We start from the raw sequence: 19,441 nt of genomic DNA, 5'->3' as shown, positions 1-19,441 counted from the left end.
AGTAAAAAAAAAAAAAAAAAAAGCTGGAAAAAAGAGGCAAAATTTGTTGCTTACCTGGATGCCGTAATTGATCCATCGGCCATCGTTTTCTTTCCAGGACCATGTCACACCTTTCACTGACTGCACGTTCTGCACACTTAAATAAAGGGCCACAGACATAGAAAATCACGTTTTCTTCAATTCATAGATATTGCTTCACTTTTAACACGAAATAGTTGTTGTTTTTTTGAATAAATATCTTGGAAGGAAGATATTTAAAAAAAAATTGCTTTCCTTTTACGCTCAATTGGCTCCGCCCTCTCCCAAAATGCCGATTTTATTACTATGTCGTCGCGGGAATTTTATTTTTTGCTACGGATAGTTTTTATGATGATTGTAACTATCAGAGGATTCTTGATCAGAAAAATCTTCGCCCAATTCACTTTCTGACGAGTCTGAAGCGAGTTGTGCAGCCATTATCCGTTGTGTGCTGAGACAACATCGCCATTGCATAAGTAATTGCCACGCAGATGATGTAATCCCGATTTTTAGGGGCGATACCCAATGAGTTAGCTTTTTAAACTGTACTTACACCTCAAAATGTTATTAGAATTAAAAACTACGTTAAGTTCTTTGTTTGTTAATTACAAATGAATATAATCACATTTTTAAAATGTTCTGTGTCTGTGGACCTTTAACACCTCTTCTGCCTCTTCAACATCTTCCTCAGACCATCAGACTCCGAAGAACCTCCTTTATAAAAGCTGCTTTGGTAACAGGTATTAAAAGTATAATCTTGAAGTGTGGTGCTGCGCACACAACTTGCTTGCCAAAGAGGTAGGCCACAACGCATTTGATAACCAAAAGAGTCTTTATTAAGAAAGCTCAAACTGCAGCACTGGGCGGGCTCGAGCTTGGAGCCCGCATGTATGTGCCGAGGCCACGCCTAGTCCCCGGGCGTGGCCGATCGGTCGATAGGCGGGGCATGCCTTCCAGTTCCCTGCCTGGACGTTCGCGCCACCTGCTGGTGCGCTGAATTCGGGTCCTCTTCCTTGTGTCCGCCACACGCGCCCCCCAAGAATTCCCGCGCACCTGAAGGGTGAGTTTGCGGGGAAGCCGGATGACCCGGCCGAAACGCCCCCTGCGGGTACCGGGATAAATTGACCCGGTACCCGCAGTGGTTGCCCGAAGACCAGCTCCGCCGAGGACGCGCGCAGGTCGTCCTTGGGCGCCGTCCTGAGGCCCAGCAGGACCCAGGGGAGTCTGTCGACCCAGCCGCCGTCGCAGAGGCTGGCCCGGGGCGCGGCCTTCATGGAGCGATGAAAGCGCTCGCACAGGCCATTGGCCTGGGGGTCGTAGGCCATGGTGCGGTGTAGTTTCACCCCGAGCCCTTGCGCCACCGCGGCCCAGAGCTCCGAGGTGAACTGGGGGCCGCGGTCGGACGAGATGTCCGAGGGGGCACCGAACCGGGCAACCCAAGTGGCGATAAAGGCTTGCGCCACCTCAGCCGCAGACGTGGCCGCCAATGGGACGGCCTCCGGCCACCGTGTGGTGTAGTCGACCATGGTGAGGAGGTGGGTGAACCCTCGCGAGGGGGGCAGAGGTCCCACCAAGTCGACATGCACGTGGTCGAACCGCCGCCCGGGCACCGTGAACGGGGCCAACGGTGCCTGGGTGTGGCGGTGGACCTTTGCGCGCTGGCACGCGAGGCACGTCCTGGCCCAGTCATGGACGTCCTTCCGGAGGCCATGCCAGACGAACTTTGCCCCAACGGGTTTCTGGGATGCCCTCGCGCCAGGGTGGGACAGGCCGTGGATGGCGTCGAACACCGGGCGCTGCCAGCCAGCGGGCACGATGGGGCGAGGCCGGCCGAGGGAGACGTCGCATAGGAGGGCCATGCCCGCGGCATCGAACGGCACCTCGGTGACGCGGAGGCCCGTGACGGCGGTCCGCAAGGCCTGGACGCCGGGGTCGGCGATCTGGGCCTCCACCATCCGGGCATAGTCGACCCCGAGGTGGACCGCGTGCACGACGGACCGGGAAAGGCAATCCGCCACCGGGTTGTCCTTACCCGCCACGTGAAGGATGTACGTCATGTACTCGGACACGGCAGAGAGTTGGCGCTGCTGACGTGCTGACCATGACTCGGCGACCTTGGCCATCGCGAACACAAGGGGCTTGTGGTCAACGAAGGCCGTGAACGGGCGGCCCTCCAGCAGATGGCGGAAGTGTCGGACCGTCAGGTGGAGTCCGAGCAACTCGCGGTCGAAGGTGCTGTACCGGCGTTCGTGCGGGTGAAGCTGCCGGCTGAAAAACGCCAGCGGTTGCCAAGCACCACGCACCCATTGCTCGTGCACCGTGCCCACCGCGTAATCCGACGCGTCGGTAGTGAGGGTGATCGGTGCATCGGGCGGCGGGTGCGCCAGCATGGTGGCGTCGGCCAGAGCCAGCTTTGCGCCCGCGAACGCCGCGGCCATCGGCTCTGACCATGCGATGTCACCTTTGCCCGGCTTGCCCCGGAGGGCCTCGTGCAAGGGGCGGAGGAGCTGGGCGACGTGGGGCACAAAGCGGTGGTAAAAGCTTACCATGCCCAGGAACTCCTGGAGCCCCTTGATCGTGCGGGGCCGCGGGAAATCCCTGACCGCCTCCACCTTGGCCGGTAAAGGGACGGCCCCGTGCTCGGTGATGCGGTGCCCCAAGAAGTCGATGGTGGTGACACCAAAACGGCACTTGGCAGGGTTGATGATTAGGCCATGCTGGCCCAGGCGTTCGAACAGCGTGCGGAGGTGGAGCAGGTGGTCCTCCCAGGACGCGCTCACGACTAGGATGTCATCCAGGTAGACGAACAGGAAAGGCAAGTCGCGCAAGACGCTATCCATAAGCCGCTGGAACGCCTGAGCCGCATTCTTCAACCCGAAGGGCATCCTTAGAAATTCGAAGAGGCCGAAAGGGGTGATGACGGCCGTCTTCGGGACGTCGTCCGATTGGACGGGGACCTGATGGTAGCCCCGGATGAGGTCCACCTTCGAAAACACGGTCGTGTTGGCCAACCGGGCGGAAAAGTCCTGAATGTGTGGGACCGGGTAGCGGTCGGGGGTGGTGGCATCGTTGAGCCGGCGGTAGTCCCCGCACGGCCGCCATCCCCCGCCGGGCGTCGGCACGATGTGCAGCGGGGAAGCCCAAGCGCTGTTGGAGCGCCGCACGATCCCCAGCCGCTCCAGCGTGGCAAACTCTGCTTTCGCCACTGCGAGCTTCGTGGGCTCGAGTCGGCGTGCCCGGGCATAGACCGGCGGCCCGACCGTGGGGATGTGATGCTCCACCCCATGTTTAACGGCCACCGCTGAAAAGGTGGGCCGCGTGAGGGCCGGGAAACTGGCGAGGAGGCGGGTAAAGTCGTCCGCTGCCGGAAGCGTGCAAATTAAACTCGCCGGGATGGAACCCTCCAGCAAGCCGCTTGGCAAGCCGCTCGATGAGCCGCTCAGTGAGCCGCTCAACGAGCTGCTCAGCAAACAAGCGAGCGAGCTAAAGGTTTCGGCCTGGACGAGCCATCTGCGCTTTACGTCGACCAACAACCCATTCGCACATAGGAAGTCCGCACCGAGCAATGCCATGGGCATGCTGGCGGTCACGAATGACCATTGAAAGCGCTGCCCTCCGAACCGCAGGGAGAGGCAGCGCTTCCCGAACCTGCAGATGGGTGTACCGTTGGCGGCAAGCAACGCGGGGCCCCGGCCCGCGGTTCGCTTGTCGGACGTGTAGGCTGGGATGACGCTTACCTGCGCTCCTGTATCGCAGAGGAAACGGCACCCGGACAAGGTGTCCGTGATGAATAGGAGGCTGCTGGAACGGCCGACGCTCAGGGCCGCTACCGAGCGCTGGCCTGGTCGTTTCCCGACTTGTCAAACGAGCACGGCGGGCAACACTTCCGAGCCTTGTGGCCGAACCTGGCGTAGTAAGAGCACCAGGCTTGCGGCGGCGGGGGCTGCGGCGGCCGCGGTTTTCTCGGCGGCGGTGGTGGTGGGCGGGGAGCGGCAGCGGCCACGAGGGACGCAGCAGCATCAGCCTCGGGATCCACGACGGCCGCACCGTAACTCGACCGCGTGTCGCAAGCCGCGAAGAACTTGTCGGCCTCTACGGCCAGGGCGCGGGGTTCCCTTATTTTGGAACCGGCCAGTGCGAGGCGGACCTGTAGAGGTAGCTGGCGTAGGAAAAGCACCCGGAATAAGAAATCCGGGGCTTGGTCACCCAGTAGCGACAGCATATAATCCATCCGCACGGATGGTCGTGTGTCGCCGAGTTCGGGAAGGTCCAGGAGGCGGTCGGCCCGTTCGATCTCCGTGAGGCCGAACGTGGCGGTGAGGAGACGTTTGAGCGCCCCGTACTTGTGGTCGACCGGCGGGTGCCGCAGGATGGACACGACTCGGGCGGCAGTGCCGGGCCCGAGGGCGGCGACCACATGGTAGTAACGGGTCTCGTCCGCCGTTATGCCTCGAAGCTGAAATTGCGCTTCGGCCTGCACGAACCACACATCGGCCTGTGCTTCCCAAAATCTGGGAGTTTTACCGCAACGGCGTTGTTGGCCATGGCACGTTCGGTGGTCAGCAACGGCTGAACCAATTGGGGTCACCAGTGAAGTGTGGTGCTGCGCACACAACTTGCTTGCCAAAGAGGTAGGCCACAACGCGTTTGATAACCAAGAGAGTGTTTATTAAGAAAGCTCAAACTGCAGCACTGGGCGGGCTCGAACTTGGAGCCCGCATATATGTGCCGAGGCCACGCCTAGTCCCCGGGCGTGGCCGATCGGTCGATAGGCGGGGCATGCCTTCCAGTTCCCCGCCTGGACGTTCGCGCCACCTGTTGGTGCGCTGAATTAGTGTCCTCTTGCTTGTGTCCGCCACAATCTTCATTCAGAATCCTTTCTCTGTTTTCACTACCTGTTTCTTTTTGCGTCACAGCAGTGTGGTATGGTGATTCACTTTTCATTATATTACCATCAATGACATGCTTATTATTATACTAAAATATGCCATTTGGCGTCTGATTATTTTTTGACTGCGATACATTCCGTCGTTACATATCCTATCTCAACCAAACCTGACAGGATGACGAGGGGTTATCCAATGAAGGTTGAAGAGCATTTGCCCCCCCCCCCTCCCCAACGGGGTTTTCTCCCCTTTTTTTTCTTTTTTCTTTTTTTTTGTATACAAGATCGAGGCTCGTGAAAGAGCTAACATTAATCACACAAAAAGACAAACCGACACACAAAACACAAAAAACAAGGGGAGCGGCAGACAAGATGGGGAGAGAGGGGGAAGGACACAAAAGAGAGGGGGAAGAGGGGGAAGGACACAAACACAACATTTGAGAGCAGGGACATCGGGAGGACTTGGGGGGAGGTGGGAGAGGAATAAAACATATGAACACTGCAAGGACTCTGGGGTGAATTACCGGGGGTAGAAAAGATCAAGGTTTTCGATGGGGGAAGATAAGAGATGGTGGTGAACAGCTGTTTTAAAGACCTGGAGGGAGGAGTGGGATTGAAGGGAGTGGGGGAGTTTGTTCCAGAGGCGGGAGAAAAGGGGAATGAAAGAGTGAAGGTGAGCAGAGAGCCTAGACTTTGGCAGTTTAACCATAAGAGGGTTGCAGGCAGATCTTGTGCGACCTGAAGGAATATTGGGGGGACAGAGCACAGAGAGAGCTGGGGGAGCAAGGCCGGAGAGGAGTCGGTAGAAGACAGAAAGACCACCAACCCTGTTGCGGTGAGTGAGTGAAAGGCCCTCGGTGTTGACTACATCGCAGGAGATTCCAATGATTCTGAAAGCTTTGGCCTCAACAGCATGAAGCCGAGCAAGGTGTGAGGCAGGAGCACCAGCCCAGAGGGGGGAACAGTATTCCATTGAGCTGCGGATGAAAGCCTTGTATGTGGTGAGGAGCTCAGGTGTGCCAAGGAAGGACTTCGCACGACGGAGGATGCCCAGTCGGCGACTGGCTTTGGAGGCCAGCTTGGAAATGTGGTTTTCCCAAGAAAGATCATGGCAGATAGTGAGACCCAAAAGCTTGAGCGACAGAACTTCTTGGAGAGTTTGTAGATTCAGTTGAGAAACTTCAGTTGAGAAAGTAGATGGGAGGGTTGTCCAGTCGGTCCTTTCGAAAAGGACTTTTTTAGAAAGTTTTTAGAAACTTTTTTAGAAAAGAATTTTCATCATTTTAAAGAGATCCAAGTATGTGTGGAGAAAGTGAAGAAAAAGAAGCAGATATCACAACTCAAGGGTAAATGAGAGGCGAGTTGGGATGGTAGTAAGGCAAGGATGAGTCTTCCACTCAGAGAGTGGTGAATGCATGGAATGTTCTCCTTGCACTGGGCATCCCCTGAGCGGGATTTCCCCACCATTGCCGTCAATGGGGTTGCGTGTTGAGGTGTATATCCATGTTAAGTTAGCTTTATCATGGCGTTTTTCCAAGGCCACTTCAAATAACAAAACTAACGATAATAGAATAATATTAATGTTATTAAAAAACAATATTAATGCTATTGATATCCCACCTCCCCAATGTGTTTTTCCTCCTTGAACAAACATCGAGTCAACGTTTATAAATAGCTTACCGCGTTTCCGTTGGAGCAACGGCAAAAGTATGATAAACCACAAACATGTATGATTAACTCTTTAAACAGTCAATAATGCTGTTTATAACACTAAACAAAGAAATTTGGAGGAATCCCGACATCCGTGAGGTAAGTTTTACTTACAGAACTGAGCGAAGATCTACTGCACTCTATATATCCCACAAGAGTTGAGTTAATAACAGGACCCTTCCTGCAGCTACCGTGGCGTTTTTCGTGGCGGTCTTTTGAAACACGCTCCTGCTATTTCACACGAAATGGAAAGGGAGGAAGCCCGGGTTGTGCTCACTTCCCAAGCAGCTAGCTATCGCTTGCCAAGTTAGCAGTTCCTTAACGGTTTTGAATGAAGTGCTTGCTCGAATGCTTAAACCCCTTGGTGATCTTTCCACAAGAAACTTGGTAAATGAACACACACCCAATGTTCTTGAGACCCGACCATAGATCGACTGTAATCTATATACCCCAAAGAGGAATGACCCTTCCTGCCGCTCCCGTCGTGAGCGGGTGTACTAGTTATATAAACGCCTTTAAAAAAAAAATTGTTCCACCTGATGACTCCAATGCAGTATTTGGTTTTCTGTTTCATTATGTTGTACCATATCCTGATGCTGTGTGGATCCTGCTTCCCCGCTGATGGACCTCTGGTAGCTTGTAACTGTTGCTGCGTTTTTGCCTGAGGAAGAAATGCTGAAATCTATCTGTCTGGGTTCTTCCCAACATCTTTCTAGGGCTAGGGCTCAGAGCTAGGGCTAGGGGTTAGGGCTAGGGGTTAGGGCTGGGAGTTAGGGCTAGGAGTTAGGGTTAGGAGTTAGGGCTAGGAGTTAAGGGAACGAGCTAGGGCTCAGAGTTAGGGATCTTTGGTCCTTTCACATTTCTTTCTACTTTTTCATATTTCTCTTTATTCATTCTAATTCTTGCTTCTTCTTTATTTCTCTCTTTCTTTATCTATCTGTCTTCGGAGAAGTGAATTGTTGAAGAATTTTTTTTTTCCGGAATGTTCACTTGGTTGCGCTTGAGTGGGTTTGAGGGTAGGGGATTAGCGGCTGAAACCCGAATCCTAACCAGGTTCCTCCTGATAACTTCATCTTTGCTCTTTGCTTTTTATGGTTCCTTCTGATGACTCCAATGCAGTATTTCGTTTTCTGTTTCATTCATGTTCTTTGAGGTTTTTTTTCATTATTAGTTGTTGCTATATTCACGAAGAGAGGAATATGTGGTATTGGGAGTTCTGTGAATATTAAGGAATGCATGATGGATTGCAAGTGATGAGGCGGAACCGGTAGTGACGTGAGACAAGGTGTGTTGAGAAGATGGAAGGCAGACGCCATTAAACGAACTAGTGAGATACCCGTGCTACACACGGGTGGGAGGCCAGAAGCAAACATACAATGCTGATACGGCGAATGCTAAAGCATGAAACCAATAAATTCCACATTCCTGTAGCTCCTTCAGTCGCACATCAGACATGGACAGCAAGTTTGTGAAGGACTTCCATGAAAAAGGACTCAAGTGGGCAGATCATGGAAACCTCATCGTTTTGAAAGCGTCGAGAAAGTTGTATATGCTTCGATCTTTGAGGAAGTTCCATATTCCGATAGAAGATCTTATCACTGTGTACATTTCTTACATCAGACCTATGTTAGAATATTGCTGTCCCGTATGGCATTCCTCATTGACACAACAACAGCATGCATTGATTGAATCCATACAAAGAAGAGCATTGAGAATCTATTTTTGCTGGCGATTATGATTCCTACCACAATGCTTTGAGTACCTGCCAGCTGAATTCACTGCAAGAACGTCGTGAACAACTTTGTAGCAATTTTGCATCTTCTTTGTATAGTAGATTTCCAGACTGGTTACCAAACAAACAATTGTCACTTAGACAATTACGTCACAGCAATAAGCTTAGAGAAATTAGGTGCAGGATTGAACGTTACAGAAAGAGTGCAATGCTTTATAATTAGACTTTTAAATACCATGAATGTGTTCTAAGTAAGATTAATCTCTTAACACATATTCTCCAAGTGAGATTCATAACAGATTTACCTTTTCTTTCCCTAGTTTTATATTTCAAGGAAATTTTTATCTTGGAACGTGGTACTTATTATTGCAGCTATTTTATACGTGTGTATTTTATGACAATGGGTGTATTTCACAATAATGTGTTGTTACAGATTCGTCACTTCAGTTGTGGTGGTTTTCATCCACTGTAAACATTTCTGATTCCATGTATTATTATTGTTGTCATTTAAAGGGAATAGATATTTCTATTTTCAAAAGTTAAAAGTTAATGTTTTAAATGAAACAGGAACCGGATGGCGATGAAGAGGAAGAGGATAAAAAGAGGGCGGAGCGAGTGAGTCGGACAAGAAAGCCGAGCTGCTCCGAATTCTGAAGCGAACGTTGTCGAACAGGAGTCACTAGCGAACTTTCGGGTTTCCCGGGAAAGGGATCCCTGCGACAGAGTTGTCATCGCTGTGACCGATCAACCTGCGTGTCAGGTTTTTGGCGGTGGATTCTGAGGGGAATTATCGTCGGGCCGTTACGTCTCAAGAACGGGTCGTCGGCCATTTTGACTCACGCGCTTTGCGTGTCGAGCAAGGTTTCTTTGCTTCGTCAGCCGTTTTCACCGATTTCTGACGTATCTGGTGTGTGTGTGTGCACCGTGGCTTTTGAAGATTAATTTGCGGTTCGCCGACTGTGAGCCGTGAAAGTCCATACCCGAGGGTGTGATTTCCCAGTCGCCTTAAGGGTGCCTTTGTGCAGCTTTGGGCTGTGTGACTGTACTTGCCATCCACATGGGATTCTGGTCTCGAATGGACATCGTTCTGGCGATCGCTGGAGCGAATCAACTTTGGCTTGAAGCCGGGAATAAGAGACATTGGGGACTGTTCTTGGTTCACTCACTTGGAGCACAGTGAGTTATATATTACGAAACTGATGGTACCATCATAGGACATATTGATTGTACTTTTGATTACTATTATTGTTGTACTGTTATTCTTGTGTGATCTCCATACAATATTTGTTTGTGAGTAACAATTGGGGTGGCTTCTCCATGGATCTTTGACATACAGAATAACACATTTTTCTGCCGTGACACCTCTCGGGGCTCGGAGGTACACCGTGACCAGGGGGTCGGGGAGGAGCACGTAACAGTGTGTACCTTAAACGATGCTTATTTTTCATGTTATTAATGCCTGAATATGGAGTTGTAGTGTAGTAAATTTTTTAATTCATTTTAATTATTTGTATGTTAATATAGTGATTGCAAATTATTGATTTATTTATTTCATGATCTCGTATTTTATGTTATGTTGTAAATCATTCACAATTCAGCTATGGCTGCGACGAATTGATAATAAAACCATGATTGATTGATTGATTGATTGAAAAACGTACCCGTTCGCAAACAAACGGGTACGTTCACGTATAGAAACATCGATCGTGGGTCCGTGCTGAATCTGCATATGGCGATCCGCGAAGATCACGTTCAGAAAGTAGAAACCATCACGGCATGTCGTCATTCACTTGAACTCGATATCTCTTTTTTCATTCCAAACAACATCTTACTATAACTCATCAAATGTCTGTCTGTCTGTCTGTTCGAAGGTACCGTAAAAACTGCTGAACCGATCGCAAAGATATTTTGGGTGGATAATCCTGGGATCTCCAGGAGTAAAATAGGCTATTTAGTTTTCCCAATTTCAGCTTTAGTATCCAGCATTCTCAGGTTTGGACTCCCGCATAACATTCGCGTTTGCATGACGTCCATTGTTCTCATTGTGACGATGTTGTTTTCCCGGGTGCTGCACAAACGGCTGCACCGATCGCTGCACAGCTGCACCTATCGAACTCGGTGACCTCGGACAAAGACCTTTTATTGTTCCTTTAAACCTTTTATTAAATTTAAATTTAAATTTAAAAATTTAAATATTCCTTTAAACCTTTTATTAATCTTACTATAATTCACCAAATGCCCGTCTGTCTGTCTGTTCGAAGGTACCGTAAAAACTGCTGAACCGATCGCAAAGATATTTTCGGTGGATAATCCTGGAATCCCCAGGAGTAAAATAGCCTATTTAGTTTTCCCAATTTCAGCTTTAGTCTCCAGAATTCTCAGATTTGGACTCCCGCATAACATTCGCGTTCGCATGACGTTCATTGTTCTCATTGTGACGACGCACAAACGGCTGCACCCGGGAAAGCAACATGTCTCCATCGATCGCTAACAGATCGCTGTCTCCATCGATCTTGCAAAGGCCGTAACAGCTATAGGCTCAAAATCCTTTTAACTGTTGATTTGGTACAGTTACACGTATCGGGAATTTGGTACACGTATCGGGAGTACATACGACATATCGATTGTGAACACTATTAATCGATCACGATTCACGATCACGATCATCACGATCATAGTGTATCGATCACGATTTGAAACACGATGGAACAATATTTACCGATATGAACAGTGATGTGGCTTTTATTGAAATTCTAAAGATACTGTTTAGATTTTGATGATTTGCGTGTGATATGATTCAACCGATGTTTATATGAATCGTTTAAAATATAAATAACCTTCAATTTCTGATATTTTGCCATCGCCATATGCAGATTCGCCACGGTCTCACGATCGATGTTTCTATACGTGAACGTACCGGTTTGTTTGCGAATGGGTACGTTTTTCATGGAAGTCCTTCACGAACTTGCTGTCCATGTCTGACGTGTGACTGAAGGTGCTACAGGAATGTGGAATTTATTGGTTTCATGCTTTAGCATTCGCCGTTTCTGCATTGCCTGTTTGCTTCTGGCTTCCCACCCGTGCATAGCACGGGTATCTCTCTAGTATCTCCAATGACAAATTAATCACAAAATAAACTTTTAACAACATTGTTAATGTTTCCTTTATTGTAAAAACGACCAAGTCAACAGTTAAAAGGATTTTGAGCCGATAGGTGTAACGGCCTCCGCAAGATCGATGGAGACAGCGATCTGTTGGCTTATACACTGCCCAAATAGCTATGTGGAATTCTCTCATGTAGAGATTAAACCCAGATCGTTTGAACTTTGGCCGAGGTCATTATTTACTTTTAATGATGTTTATATATCAATCAAAAAGAAGATAATTGGTTTTGGGTCGTCCTTTCCGCATATCTCGTGGGATTGTGAGTTGGAGAGATGGCCGTGATGGCGGGGAGGGGTTGGCATCCTCTCAAGCAGGGATTCAACCAATGTCCTTATAAAAGGTCTTTGTCCGAGGTCACCGAGTCCGATCAGTGCAGCCGATCAGTGCAGCTGTGCAGCGATCGGTGCAGCCGTTTGTGCGGCACCCGGGAAAATAATGTTATGCGGGAGTCCAAACCTGAAAATGATGGAGGCCAAAGCTGAAATTGGAAAAACAATATAGCCTATTTCTGATAAACGTTTATTTCTGATAAACGCACACTTCAGCTCAACCATTTATCTTACCATAATTATAGTAAGATAAATGGTTGAGCTGAAGAGTGTGCGTGTCTGCTCTCATTACTGCACAACAATCAGCAACCACAAATGCAAATATTGATACTAATCGCTCCTTCTTTGGCAATTTGATGTACAATATTACTTTGCTTCTGATATTTATTTTTTAACCTAAACAAAATATATCATCTGTGATGGAGCAGGAAACTGGATCATGCCGGATTTGTGCCCCCTACTCCTCCAAGGTGCTTGTTCACTCATTTATGTGGCCTCACTGGGGGTCATTGTAGCTGGTTCCTTTGCATTGGACCATTGCCTACCTTTCTAGTTACCCTGTGCTAGGGAAGCGGAAATCAGGGTTAGGCATTCGCTTGCATACGTACGTGTGGCGTGTCTGCATTTTCTAAAATTAATCTTCTCAGCAACGGTTGGTCGATTGATGCGAAATATTACAAGAGGACTCCCCTCCCCCTGTAGAAATTATATTCAAAACTATGACATCATAGATCGCATGGTGCTGTCGCCATCTTTGAAAAACGTTACACCTCTATATCTCCCAAACCTCTCAATGGAAAAAATTGAAACACGACTCATTGTCAAGTACTCCCCACGGGAAAAAAGATATGTGAATGATGATGTCATAACTCGACAAAGCTCTCTTTGCACGGGTAAATTTTTCCTCCTTCCCGCCCCCCTCCGCCCCCCCCAAAAACAAAGGGGTCTGTCAAAGCCACCCCCCCCCCTCCAAAGATGTATATGTAGTATATATTTTCCCTCCCTCTCCCCTCACCTCTCCTTCCCTTCCCCCTTCCACTCCCCCCACTCCTTTCCTCACCCCTCTCTCTCCTGCCTTCCCCCTCTGCCTCCCCCCCCACCCCCACCCCCTGTGAAGCCTGGTACTCCTGCTAGATATATATACAGCTGTGATATTTTGCGAAGCAATATAAAAATATATAAAACTACACAGAATAAACCCACAAACAGTAACAACCACAGCCACGATAACAATCGAGTGTTATAAAAGATCCTTCACCACATTCAAAACATCACTCAAGACCCACCTGTTCAACACTGCATTCAACATTTAACCCACAGCATTTAACCCCTGACTGTCTCTTCTCCTTCTCCTTCCTTTTGCTTGGATTATTTACCTGTTGATTTTTGTCTTTTTGCACTTGTTTTTTTGTACTCTGTCAAAGCGTCTTTGGGCTTCTTGAAAAGCGCTATATAAAATAAATGTATTATTATTATTATTATTTTTTTTTTCACGTGTTTAATTTCTTGTGTTTCACATGTTTGTGTTTCATACTGAATGAAAAACGTAAAAGTAGAGCATGCACATTGTGATACATGACAGGTTCAATGATATTGTTATGTTTGTGGGGGGAAGGTGGGGGGTTGGGGGGGAAGGTAGGCAATACATTAGCCAAGGTAGAATTGCATAGGTAGTATGGTCCGAATGTCGTGTAGCCATCTTGATGTACATAAGTCAGGCCGTATGTCGTGGAAGAGCGTATCTTCGCTCCCATCATGAGGGGTGGGGTTATGTTAATTAGTTAGGGATTATGGGTAGTTAAGCCCTGTATTTAATGGCCTCTGTTATATTTCCTCTGTTCCTAATGACACAGGCAGCACACACCCACATAGCCAGGAAATCACGCATTTTCCACCCTAAATAAAAACCAACCGGAAGCAGGACATTGGGCACTACAGCTGATAACACCGACCTGGTGAGCACACAGGCACAGGCAGGGCCGTGGAGCCATGCCCCGAAGAGCAGTGATTTGTCCGGGATTGATTGGCGCAAGGACGGCTAAGATGGGACTATGGGATTGGTGGAACAGGCACATATGATGTCAGAGTCTTGAGAATAAAGGAACGTTCTGCCCGACATTTTCTCTCTTGGCGTTCCCTCACTCTCTCTTGTTTGCCGCTCTTTTTCTTTGTCTCTCGAGTCTTGGCTTTTGACAACGAACGGTTGAAGCTCTGGACTTCCTTGCATCATCTGGCTTTGGTGTTTGTGTTGGTGAACGAGATCGTGAGGACAAGCGCGGCTAGAGCGACCGAGCGGGCATGGCCTGTTCACTTCGCGCACAGAGCCAAGAGTGAGCGGACCACGCGACGAGGCCTAGTTCGTGCCCACGGGCAGTGCAGCCTGCGGTTTCGAGCACAAGGACATCGAGTCCTGTGACGATCTTTGACGATTCCTGACGGGGTTCAAGAGCAACTCGGAGCTAAGTGCCCACAATAAATAACAAACATTTATTTTCGTTCTTTCATATTTCCCTTTGTTTGTATTTGAGTCTGTATGGGGGCATCCCAGTTAGGACTTTATTTTATCGTGCATCATTTGGTTACCGGCATTTCTTTAATAAAGCCGGTATTTTTGTACTGTAAATCCTGTGTCGTTTGAGTTCATTTATCCAGATGCCAAGACGTCGGGTGGAAGCCGTCTAGGTAAGTTTGTAATCCTCCTTTCCCTCGCTTGTAAAGAATGCCATCATTTTTGGATTGAACGCCTTGGAGTAAAGCTCGTTTGGTCATCCGTGTCGCCCTGTGGTATTCACTACAGGGTAGTCACATAACAATATGTCTGGCCTGAACAGCATAGGAATAAAAATGGCAGTGTGTGGAGTCAGCCGTCGTAATGACATCACATCACCCCTGTTATGTGACCAGATACTCAGCTCTGATTGGTGTACATTTGAGGGGACGTACATATACATATATATATATATATATATATATAGATATATATATATATATATATATATATATATATATATATATAACATACATACATATATATATATATATATATATATATATACAGTCACGTGAAAAAGTAAGTACACCCCATGTAAAGTTTTGACTTTTTCAACATATTTCAACATACAGCTATTTGATCTTCATTTCAACAATATTGATAGATAAAGGTGATATAATATAACAAATATCATGAAACATTTACATTTTGTAGCCCATTGTATAATTTAAATAAATATAAATGCAAATTTTGCATGTGGAAAAAGTAAGTACAACCCTACATTTATCACTACTTCAAATACCTAAAATTCGAATCAGGTGCACCAGCTCAGGTGCAAATGATTAGAACATCGTTGGAGAGGATCTTGGAGGAACCTGTCTTATTTAAACCTCAGACATTTAGTTTGGTTTGCTCTTTGTTGTTGAAGTGTGCGGCATCACCATGCCGAGATCAAAAGAGCTCTCTGAGGCCTTCAGAAAGAAGGTTATGGATGCCTACGAGTCTGGGAAGGGATTTAAAAATATCTCCAAACAATTTGAAATCAATCATTCGACTGTCCGGAAGATCATCTACAAGTGGAGAAGATTCCAAACAACTGCCAACTTGTTCAGGCCAGGCCGTCCCAGCAAGTTCAGCCCGAGAGCAGACCGCAAGATGCTGAAAGAAGTCTCTAAGAACCCCAGAATGTCATCACGGGACCTACAGGTAGCTCTTGCCACTGTTGATGTCAAAGTGCACGAGTCTACCATTAGAAAGAGGCTGCACAAATTTGATCTACATGGGAGGTGTGCCAGGAGGAAACCTTTGCTGTCCAGAAAGAACATCAGGGCAAGACTAAAGTTTGCCAATGAACACCGAGGCAAAGACCAGCACTTCTGGAACAATGTGCTCTGGACAGATGAGTCAAAGGTAGAGCTATTTGGCCACAGTACCAGAAGACATGTTTGGCGAAAACCAAAAACAGCATTTGACCACAAGAACCTGATGCCAACTGTAAAGCATGGTGGTGGAAATATTATGGTTTGGGGCAGCTTTGCTGCATCAGGGCCTGGCAGCTCACCATCATATAATCCACTATGAATTCTCATTGAACCAGAGGGTGCTTGAGGATAATGTGAGGCCATCTGTCGGAAAGTTGAAGCTCAACTGAAGGTGGACCTTGCAACATGACAATGACCCTAAACATACCAGTAAATCCACCAAGGAATGGCTGAAAAGAAAGAAATCGAGGGTTCTGGAATGGCCAAGTCAAAGGCCGGAACTAAATCTCATCGAGATGTTGTGGGGGGGATTTGAAACGAGCTGTGCATGCAAGAAACCCCTAAAACATCGCACAGCTCAAATAATTCTGCATGGAGGAGTGGGCAAAAATTTCTCCCAGTCGATGTCAGAGACTGGGAGACAGTTATAAGAAACGCCTACTTGGTGTTGTTTCTGCCAAAGGGGGCAATACCACCTATTAGAGCCAAGGGTGTACTTACTTTTTCCACGTGCGACATTTGCATTTATGCTTATTTAAATTATACAATGGACTACAAAATGTAAATGTTTCGTGATATTTGTTATATTATATCACCTTTATCTATCAATATTGTTGAAATGAAGATCAAATAGCTGTATGTTGAAATATGTTGAAAAAGTCAAAACTTTACATGGGGTGTACTTACTTTATCATGTGACTGTATATATATATATATATATATATATATATATATATATATATATATATATATACATATATATATATATATATATACATATATATATACATATATATATATATATATACATATATATATATATATATACATATATATATATATATGTATATATGACGACACATGGGCCACTGTATGTTCGTTTAATACGTACGCGCTTTGATGGGCGGGGCGTATGGCGTTCATGAAATGGTCGAATGCGGAAGTGCTTGAAGCCGTTGCGAGCGACTCGCACGATCTCTTGTCATGGTCCACAAGATTATCACAGAGACGTGCAGCTACCAGCATTACGAGATATGATCGAGACCTAACCTTTGAGACCAGTCCCAGCCTTCTAGGCCCCGTGGTTGGTTCAGACGACCCCGACAAAGGTCGTGTTGGATTTTATCGCGAGCCGATTCGAGCGCCGACGTGCCGGCGAACAAAACCAGTCATATCTTTTTAACGCGTGGTTCGATTATATATACTAGCAGAAGTACCCGGCATTGCCGGGCGGGGGAGGAGGCGGGGAGGGGGAAAAGGAGGGGAATGGGGAGGAGGGGGGGGAGGGGGGGGGAGGTGAAGGGGGGGAGGGGAGGGGAGGGCCCCTTCTTCCCCGGGGCACCCCCACAAGCCTCCCCTCCCCTCCCCTCCCCCCCTTCCTATATATATATATATATATGTATGTATATATATTGTTGCGGATCTCAGCGCCGGCCTTTCCCCTTTACCTAGGGGGGGATTAGTCTCCTTGTCTTTGACTAGCCAACGGGACCCGGATCTATGACGTCACACTCTGGACAGCGCGAGGGGTAGGGTCGTAGGACTAATCACGAATACTTAAGTACTCCGCGCCGCCCAGAAACGAGGAAATAAGCCCCGCTGGAATCACGGGTGTTGGTGGATACGCCGAGCGGTAGCGAACCTGTGACCCGAGCCGTTATCAAGGACTAAACCCGATCCAAGCGGTCCGTAATCGTGCCATGCTTACCCCAATGGAGGAAATGAAGGAAACAGTCGAATTTGCCTGGGAAGAACATGGCCTCCCTAAAAAAAAATATTTCTTAATATTTTTTTACCATATTTTTACCTCAGCGCATTTCAGCGAGGAATATTATACACGGATTCTGACCGGTGGCAGAGCAGCACGCTGATTCGCTCAGAGCAATCACGTGATGTTCCATCCCCGCCGCCAGTTGGCTTCACTTTTCACGGAGTATGAGCGTTCTGTATATTTTCAATTCAGTGCGCCCGACTCGCTCACGTACTTGATTTGTGGCATAGACATGGCCATTGGGCCTTCACGGTGTAATTTGTGCGAGGCTTTTGTCCGAGTGTGCTTGAGTCGAGAGGGCGAATGTACGGGTTGGGAATGTACGGGTCTCCCTTCCCCCACCCGGCAACGCCGGTACTGGAGGGCGTCACAGGATCGGTGAGTCTCCAAAATCCGCTTCGTGCTGTTGCGAAGATTCAGGACGATGTCACGATTGTTGTGCTGCTCTCCGACCATGAGAACTGCAACGTCATTGTTGACTGGCCCTCCCCTTCCCTCCCCCTTCCGTCCTCCCCTCCCCCTCCCTCTCCACCCTACCCCCTCCCCTTCTCCCCTCCCCCTCTCCCCTCCCCCTCCCTTTTCCCCCTCCCCCCTTCCCCTCCCCCTCCCCCACCCCCCTCCCCCACCCCCTCCCACTCCCCCTCCCCCTCCCCACTCCCCCTCCCCCCTTCCCCCTGCCCCCCCCTCTCCTCCCTCTCCCCCTCCCCCCCCGCCTCCTCTTCCCCCTCACGTTTATACACGGAATGCCGGGTACTTCCCCCCCCTCTTCTCCCTCTCTTGCCCTCCCCCCCATTCCCCTCCCCTCCTCTTCCCCCGCCCGGCAATGCCGAGTACTTCTGCTAGTATATATATATATATATATATATATATATATATATATATACACACAAACATACATACAGTCAAACACTGTTATAGACGGCTTTGCCCTATGGGATACGCTGTAAAAATGTTCATGTTTTATGTTTAACTATGTTTAACTTGGTTACTCATCACTGATTTGAAGTAAAACTCAAAGCAGTTATTTTAAATACCTGAATGTTGTTGAAGTATCATTTACTCTTCTTATTCTTCTCGTGTTTTTGGTTGCCATGTTAGTTTGTATCATTGCTGTGTAAAAACAACACGTGATGGTTAGACGATGTGTGGGAGGATACTGATGGCTTTCAGTTAGATTGTGAGTGTGTGTATTTATGGGTTTTGTTATATAGTGTGTGCATGTTAATACTGGTAAATATTACAATGTGACATGTGAGTGAATAAATTGGTGAATTTTATTAAATGGTGAATTTATATACTGTATTGGTATTTGTTAGATGGTGAATATTTATGTTCATGTGTATTTGTGAGTGAGTATTTGATCGATAATGAGGGTACATTGTCTTCAGAAAGTATTCACACCCTTTGACCGTTTTCACATTTTGTTGTCACAGCCTGAATTTAAAATTGTTGTAATTGAGATATTTTTGGCACTGATCCACACATAATACCCAATAATGTCAAAGTGGAATTCTCTTTTACAGAAATTTTTATTTTAAAAATTAAAAATTAAAACATGAAATGTCTAATTTATGTAAGTATTCAACCTGTATCAGTTTTTGCACATCTGAATTCTGTATCAGTTTTGCACATCTGAATTTGGGGAGTTTGCTTTGGATTTGGATATTTGATCACAACTCCTTACCCTTCATTCAAAAAATGAAAAATAAAAACCAGAGGTTGATGAGATGGAGTTTGGCTTTGCAGGAGTTCAATTTGGAAATTGAGCATGTAAAGTGCAGGGACAATGTCGTTGCTGATGCTTTGTCCAGAGTGAACTAACTTTGGAAATTTCTGAAGGTTGTTTGGAAGTTTTGTTG

The 19,441-nt window shown here is 47.5% G+C and overlaps 1 protein-coding gene across 5 annotated transcripts in view; it reads right to left on the bottom strand.

Moving 5' to 3' along the window:
* Positions 1 to 19,441, bottom strand: part of LOC144889799 (protein mono-ADP-ribosyltransferase PARP11-like) — an 80,596-nt gene that overhangs the window by 35,468 nt on the left and 25,687 nt on the right. For 4 of the 5 annotated variants that reach the window (XM_078770998.1, XM_078771012.1, XM_078771005.1 and 1 more), the window contains exons 6-7: positions 18,617 to 18,692; positions 55 to 136 (exon numbers count right to left, since the gene is read on the bottom strand). In XM_078770998.1, the coding sequence (XP_078627124.1) occupies positions 55 to 136; positions 18,617 to 18,692 (158 nt within the window). The remainder of the gene's footprint in view (positions 1 to 54; positions 137 to 18,616; positions 18,693 to 19,441) is intronic. The other variant, XM_078771017.1, reaches the window with a different exon arrangement.

This window comes from Myxine glutinosa, chromosome 1 (assembly GCF_964187855.1).
Source record: "Myxine glutinosa chromosome 1, kmMyxGlut1.1, whole genome shotgun sequence".
In the NCBI taxonomy this organism is placed as follows: domain Eukaryota; kingdom Metazoa; phylum Chordata; class Myxini; order Myxiniformes; family Myxinidae; genus Myxine; species Myxine glutinosa.
Note: the sequence above shows the minus strand (reverse complement) of the source record. Positions and strands in the feature narration are given on the sequence as shown.